The sequence below is a fragment of the Zalophus californianus genome, chromosome 1, assembly GCF_009762305.2.
Source record: "Zalophus californianus isolate mZalCal1 chromosome 1, mZalCal1.pri.v2, whole genome shotgun sequence".
NCBI lineage: Eukaryota > Metazoa > Chordata > Mammalia > Carnivora > Otariidae > Zalophus > Zalophus californianus.
This window is the reverse complement of record NC_045595.1, coordinates 2,741,272-2,749,065: the sequence shown is the minus strand read 5'-3', so window position 1 is coordinate 2,749,065 and position 7,794 is coordinate 2,741,272. Positions and strand designations below refer to the sequence as shown.

Below are 7,794 nucleotides of genomic sequence, written 5' to 3'. Positions count from 1 at the left end.
AGTCAGGTGGAACCAGCAGGAGGAGGTGCAGAAGGCCAGGGAGAGACCAGCAGCTGGTTGGGTGTGTGGCTTTGTCGCAAGGTGCTCTCACGTGGGAGCAGCTGGCCTTAACCCCTGCTCGCCCAGAGGCCAGGGCCGCTGAGTGCTCGCCCTGCTCACGCCGCTGCCCACGAGCCCCTGGCCTCAGCGCGGGGACTGGAACATACAGGCGGGTCCTCGGGAAAGCAAACCCCTCTTGGCTCCCCTTCTCACGGGCCTCCTTGAATCTGGGGCAGACAAGCCCTTCCAGCAGGCGTGCCATCCCACAGATTACCGCAGAGCTGGCTCCTTCCCACCGGACAGATCTGAGCCCAAATTCTGCTCCTTGGCCACCAACTCACCTGCTTGGATTCCTATGCTAGGAGCGTTCAGCCATTTCCCTGCTGGGCAGCTTTGGGCATGCCACTGAGTCTCTTCAGTTTCCTCAGCTGAAAAATGTCAAAAACACCAGCCCCAGCTTCCTAGGACTGTTTCAGAAGTTGGATAAATGAATGGATGTCTGGAAAGTGCTTATAGAACCATGCTGGGTACACAGTAGGTCCACACCCTCTAGCCACTCTCCATCCACAGCTCGGAAAGACTAGGGTGTGGGTAGGTGTAAGACACATGTCAGGTTGGGGCGCCTGGGTGGCTCAGTTGGTTAAGCAACTGCCTTCGGCTCGGGTCATGATCCTGGGGTCCTGGGATCGAGTCCCGCATCAGGCTCCCTGCTCGGCAGGGAGTCTGCTTCTCCCTCTGACCCTCCCCCCTCTCATGTATACTCTCTCATTCTCGCTCTCTCAAATAAATAGATAAATAAACTTAAAAAAACCCCACATATCAGGTTTGGAAGGCTCAGCATGCAAAGAAGAACGTAAAATAACTGGTTATTTTTTAATATTGATTTAATGTTGAAATGATCGTATTTCGGATGTTTTGGGTTAGACGACATATATTGTTAGAATTAATCTTACCTGTTCATTTTTCACCCTTCAAAATGTGGTCACTAGGAAATTTAAAATGACATTTTAAGTTTTAAATTTTAATTGGCTTGCATGATAGTTCTATTGGACAACGAGGGGCAGGCGCTTAATGCATACTAATGTATGAATCTGTGAAGCCCACCTTTATCGATCATGTCTTCATAGTTGTATCGCATCTGTGTTGTTTTCAAAGTATTTATTAGCACCTGAAACTGCCTTGTGTCTTGTGCCTGTTTATCTGTCTTTTCTAGAGTGGCGCCTCACTGAGGTTAGGGATTTTTGTCTTGCTCATTCCTGTGTCCCTGCGGCCTGGAACAGTACCTGGTACACAGTAGGTGCTCAATAAATATTTGTGGCATGAATGAATAAATGAATGAATGAATGAATGATGAGGAGGGGAATGGAGGGATGCATGAGTCCCTACCTGCAGCACCTGCCACTAATGGTAACAGCCGGTGTGGGGGGGTGCACCAGAAACCAGGTAACCTGCCCCAGCAGGTGAGCCTCAGTTTCCCAGCCTGCAAAATGGGAACCCAGGAGCAGGAACCTGCGAGGATGAAGTAGGAGAATCAGAAGATGCAACCGCACCCTGCGACCGGCCTGGATCCCTGCCCCTCCTCTCCATTCCCTGCCCAAGCTTTCCTGCCTCCCACAACACCAGTTTGGGGTTGTTTTCCCCAATAATGCGCGCACTCTAAAGGGTCAAGTTGTCATTTAGGTTTGCTAAAATCAGCAGTGCCATTGCCACCCCACAATTTCTCCCTTCCCAGAGGCACCCCCTCTTTAGCGTCCTTTTTTTTTTTAAAGAATTTATTTATTTGAGAGAGAGAGAATGAGAGATAGAGAGCACGAGAGGGAAGAGGGTCAGAGGGAGAAGCAGACTCCCCGCTGAGCAGGGACCCCCCCCCCCCTGATGTGGGACTCGATCCCAGGACTCCAGGATCATGACCCGAGCTGAAGGCAGTCGCTCAACCAACTGAGCCACCCAGGCACCCCTCTTTAGCGTCTTTTACCTGATTATTTTGACATTCACTTCCGCATGTCTAAGTAAGACCTGCTTTGCCGCTTTTTGTTTTTTTCAGTCTTAGTATTGACTTCCCTCCAGGAGACATTCAGAATCAACCTGAAAGTTGATTTTCTTTTTTTTAATTTGGCTCCTTTTCATGATCCTTATCATTGGCCCAGCCCCCAGGCCTTCTCCAGTTGGAGTCAATGGTTGTCATATTCAGGCATCTGAACCGCCCGGAGTAGGGTGCCTGGTGGGGGGTGTTCCTTGAAATTACAGATTATAGATCCCGCCCATGGAGTGTTTGCTACAGGAAGTCTGAGGCTGCCCGAGAATCTGCATTTCTAACAAGCTGCTCAGTGAAGCTTCTGCTGCTGCTGCAACGACCACGCTTTGAGAACCGTCCCTCTAATTTTTCTCAAAATGGATTTAAAATGAGGCGCGCCCAGCTGGCTCAGTCAGTGGAGCGTGCGACTCTTGATCTCGGGATTGTGAGTTTGAGCCCCATGTTGGGTGTAGCAATTACTTAAAAAAATAAAATCTTAAAAAAAAAAAAAACAGATTCAAGATGATTCAGGAGATCTATCCATGGCATGTGTCCAAAGGGCTCTTCCTGGAGGCTTTTTGTTATTGTTGTTTTAAATGGTGGTAAAACGCACACAACATAAAATTTACCACTCTCACCATCTCTACGTGCACAGCTCAGCGGCGTGAAGCACACTCACACCGTCCTGCGACCACCCCCACCCTCCGTCTCCAGAACGTTCCATCTCCCCAAACTGAGACTCGGTCCCCACGAAGCACAGACTCCCCACCCCCTGCCCCAGCCCCGGCTCCCACCCTCTCCTCTCTGTCTGTGGGGACGGGACTCCTCTGGGGACCTCCTGGGAGTGGGGTCCTGCGGGATGTGTCCTTCTGGGTCTGGCTCCTCTCGCTGAGCCCAGTGTCCTCGGGGCCTGTCCACGTCGTGGCAGGTGTCAGGGCCCCTTCCTTCCCGAGGCGGAGTAACATTGCAATGTGTGGATGGACCACACTGTGTTTATCCTTCAACCTTTGATTCCCTTAAGACTTTGGACTCCACTCTGGGTTGGTTCTCTTCTGACAGAAGCTGGGGATTCCTTTTGCCACATCCTGAGTCCTGTTCTCCAACCTTCCCTTTCTTGATTTGTCCCCTTGTTTTGACGGAAAACATTTCAGAAACATGTTTCTAGCCTCTGGGTGTGGCTGTGACCTGCTCCATCTTCCTGATTCCCCATCATCCCATTCCCAGGCACCCCAGAGCCCAGTCTCCCACCTACTTTGCCAGCACCCCAGACAGTGATGAGGGGCCATGTCTCCGAGTCAGACAGGCCTGGGTGAAAATATCCTAGGTCTGTCCCTCACCACGTGGGTACCCAGACTCCTCCACTCGCCCCCCAGCAGAAATCGTTAGTCATGAACAAAACAAATATAATACCAACATTTATTACCCCCTGAATCATGATCTCAGAATTAGTAACCACCTAGCCATATCATTAATAAATTCACCATTCAACTTTAATGACAATATGAACACAGTTATTCTTAACACTGTATGTAAATACACTGATTCGCAGCATGATTCTTTGTGATTTGCAGTAAGTGACTTCAACGTTCTGAGATCCTGTTTTCTTTGTGTGTAAAACGGAAATGATAATAGTCCCCATCTGGTTGATCAATACTATCAAATATTTATTTTCTTCTAGGTGTTATGTTCTATATTAGGTACTGGGAAAGTATTAGTAGTAAAAAAAAAAGCAAACAAGAAATAGATCCATGACTTATGGAGAGATTGCTTGCAGAGGCTTTTGCACTAGACTGACATTTTAATTACATTGTTACTTGTAACTTATCGTTGTATTATACATGGTGTTATATATTATATATGACACTCGCACATTATATACCATTATCTCTATTATAATAGTACCATACTTTTTCTAGCAATGATATTAGTATGCCTATATCTTTTTTTTTAAAGATTTTATTTATTTATTTGAGACAGAGAGAATGAGAGAGAGAGAGAGAGAGAGAGAGAGAGAGAGAGCGCACATGAGAGGGGGGAGGGTCAGAGGGAGAAGCAGACTCCCTGCCGAGCAGGGAGCCCGCTGCGGGACTCGATCCTGGGACTCCAGGATCATGACCTGAGCCGAAGGCAGTGGCTTAACCAACTGAGCCACCCAGGCGCCCTGTATGCCTATATCTTAATAACACATATTTTATATACTGTGCATATTAATACAAATCAAATTTATTTTGACTTATTACATCACTTATTACGTCATTATAACTACTACGTATGACAAAGCACATATCATAAGTCAGTGTCATCTGCAATATGATGTTAAGTAGCTGATTAACTGTAGACAGCGCTTGGATTTATGACGTGTGACAATATTCTAGCAATAGGATTAGACGACGCGCATGGCGCCGCCCTTCCACCCCCTGGGCGCGTGGGGGCGCTCGAGACGCGGGGACGCACGCAGGCCCAGCCCCGAGCCCCGGCCGGCGGCGCGCGCGCGCAGCGCGCTGGCGCATGCTGGCCCCGCCTCCGGGCCCGCCCCCCGCGCCCCGGGCCCGGCCCCCTCCCTCCGCCCTCCAGCCGGCGGCGGTTGTTGTTCGGCGGCGGCGGCCGCAGCTCGGGTGCAGCCTCCGGCCGCCCGCCCGCCAGCCGGTCCGCGCGCGCGGCCATGGAGCTGGAGGTGCCGGACGAGGCGGAGAGCGCCGAGGCGGGGGCCGTGACCTCGGAGGCGGCCTGGGCCGCGGAGAGCGGGGCGGCGGCAGGTAACGGTGCCGGACCTCCCTCCCACCCCTCTCCCCGAGTGGGCCCGCCCGGCCTCCCCCCGCCGCGGCCCAGTGGAGCCGCCCGAGCGCCGGAGGGGCGCCGGGACCCGCCGCGGGGAGGCCGGAACGTTCCAATCGGGGGCGCTCGCGGGGGGGGGGGATGGGACACACCGGGCGGGGGGCTCGCGGGGGCGCCGCCCTGCCCGGGGGTTCCGGGGGCGCGCGCGGGGCCCGGTTCTGGGAGGACGCGGGGTGAGCAGCCCCCTTCGGAGGCGTGCGGGGAACGCGGGTCCTCACCCTCGGGCGGGGCGGGGGGAGGTGAGGCCACGCGGTGGGTGGGCGCGCTGCCTCCGGCCGAGGGCGTCTGGGGACGGCATCCCACCCAGGCCTGTTGGTGGGGGCGGGGGAGCCGCTCTCCGTGTGTGGGACGGTGCAGCAGCCCTGTTCTGGTGAGGGGCCATGCTTCCGAGATGGGCATGGCAGGGGAGGTGACGCTGTCCCAGATGTGCCCCCGCCTTCCTGCGCCGGCCACCTTGCTGGGGTCAGCTTCTGGGATCCCCCCTGTGGGCACATCTGGGGGGTGAAGGGCAGGAGTTGCCAGGGTGGGGGGCTGGGGGTCTTTGAGGCCATCTGGGCCAGCCTCCTGACTGTCCCATCTCTCTCCGTGGGAGTCACCGCACCCGGCTTCTAGTGCACTGGCCATTCATTGTCTTTCTGGGCCTCAGTTTACCTCGTTATGACGGGAGGGGATTGAGGACATGACATCTCGCCGTGCTTTCAGGGCCAGGGCTCTCTTTGCAGGCAGGTGGGGGAAAAAGAGGCACTCCCTCCCCCAGCCTTCTCCCTGGACGCTGGAGGGCCGCTGTTGGTGTGTAGGGCACTGTTTCCGCCCTCGCCCTCCAGAACAGCAGGTGTGCGGAGCGAGGTGGCCCGGCCCAGCTCCCGGCGGGCTCCCGGCCGGCTGTGCCATGGGCAGCAGCAGAGCTGGGCCGCTGCCCAGAGGAATCTTCTCCTCCACGCTTCCTTCTGGGTCACATTCTCAAGCTTCCAAACAGAAGTTTCCGGATCTGCAGGATCCTCTGCTCCCATCAGGCAGCCCCCGCTAGCAGAGGCCCTGCAGACACCCACACGGGCATCGTCCTCCTTCTCCCCCAGGCCTCCTGAAGCTTCCTTGGCAGGCGGGATATGCTGTGTGGCTGAGGGGGGGGTGGGGTTGGGCGAAATGTCTGGAGAGAGAGCCCTGGAGCCAGCGAGCTTCCCCCCTGCCGCCCCACGCCCTGGGCTCTGGAAGGCTCCCGCCGCTTCTGTCCCTACTGCCATCTGGAAGCGCTCGGTAGATGCCCTGCTTCCTTCGACCATCCGGTTGCCTCGCCCTTGTTCTTGGCCAGGGATTGGTGCCCTGGCCCGGCTAGCCCTAGACGTGGTTCCGGGACCCAGCCATGCTCCTTTATCAGACCCCTGACCTCCACCATCAGCCCTCCAACCGGGGCTGGTCAGAGACCAAACAGCCCAAGGCTCAGTGACCACAAGAAAGCCGCATAGCAAACATTTATGTTATTAGGGGCTCAGTGAGCCAGATGGGGGCAGATAAGATCCCAGGCCCAGCAGCGGCTGGGTCTAAGCACAGGGACCTGGAAGATAAGGGGCCAGCCCTGACTGCCTGTCACCAAAATCCACAGAAATCTGACTCCCCTGGCAAATCTTTTCTCTCACTCACTCTAAAATTAAGAGCTGCTGCTCCCTTTCCAAACTCCTTTCTCCTGATATAAATCCTAAGTTTGGGTGAAAACCGTCCAGGCTTTTCCTGCTGCTCATAGAAATGTAGAAATCCATAAACACGTCTGCTTATTTTTCGCCAAGATGGTTCCATGCCACACCAGGGGCTCTCCGCCTCGGCACTATTGACTTTTTGGGCTGGAAAATTCTGTTTTGGAGGTAGCTTCCTGGGCACTGGAGGGGGCTGAGCAGCATCCCTGGCCCCGGCCATTCAGTGCCAGGAGCACCGCCCCTGAGTTGTGATGAATCATAAATCTCCCCAGACATCTCCAGGGTCCCCTGGAGACACAGTCACCCTAGGTGAGAACCTTTGGTCTCACTCTATCTGTTATCCCTTAATTTGGGTTGCTTTTTATCTGCAATAATCTGAACTTCCCAGTCCCCTGTGGGTATCAATTACTTTCTTCAGAGAGAGAGAATATGGGACCATGGTGAAGAGGGGACGAAGCCCAGTTATACTGCCTGGGTTCCACTCAGTTGCTGTGAGACTTTGAAGGGCAAATGCCTTGACTTTTCTGAGCCTCTGTAGCCCCATCTGTAAAATGGGGTGATTTGTATACCTGCTTGGGGCTGGCCACGATGAGCTTCACCTGAGTTAGTGTGCGTCAGCATGTTGAGAGTGCTTGAGGAAAGACAGCCCGTTTTAGGCACCAGCCATTACTAGTTCAACCAGCCTCCTGCTGAGGACCATTCTGGCTGCTTCTGGAGTCCACCTTTTGCTGTGACCAGCGATGCTATGGTAAACATCCTTGAACATGGCCCCTAACTGTGGTGCTTTAACTTCTAGCAGTTGAAGTCTCTGCTTTGGAATGGCTGGGCCGTGGTGAGCTGCTTGAAAATTGTTATCTGATGCCTACTGGCTTTCCAGAAAGGTCTGGCAGGGGCCGAGAGGGACCCTCGCCACAGTGTTGCCAGCTCCGAATGTTACCAGCCTCCTTGGCTGGTCTGATGGAGGTGAAATGGTCTCTTGGTGTTTAGAATCTGGTTACTTTAAATGCCCTGCTCTTTGCTCCCGACGCCTGGTCCAGGAAGGGCCGGATGGGGTTCTCTGCTGGCTTTTGGGGGCTTGGATGCATTCACGGGGCCAACTGTTGGGACCTGTGGTCTGCCTCTGGGCTTTTGGCCTGAGCTGTGGTCTGGTTTTCTGAGCCATTTCCCTCCTGCCCTTCCGACTTGAATGATATCACAGAACAGTTGGCTTCATTCCCA

The 7,794-nt window shown here is 54.2% G+C and overlaps 1 protein-coding gene across 5 annotated transcripts in view; it reads left to right on the top strand.

Moving 5' to 3' along the window:
• The first annotated feature begins 4,627 nt into the window (after positions 1–4,627).
• The window catches only part of PIP5K1C (phosphatidylinositol-4-phosphate 5-kinase type 1 gamma), a 52,084-nt gene continuing 48,917 nt past the window's right edge, over positions 4,628–7,794 (top strand). For all 5 annotated transcript variants that reach the window (XM_035728151.1, XM_035728150.1, XM_035728149.1 and 2 more), the window contains exon 1: positions 4,628–4,809. In XM_035728151.1, the coding sequence (XP_035584044.1) occupies positions 4,716–4,809 (94 nt within the window). In that variant the 5' untranslated portion in view covers positions 4,628–4,715. The remainder of the gene's footprint in view (positions 4,810–7,794) is intronic.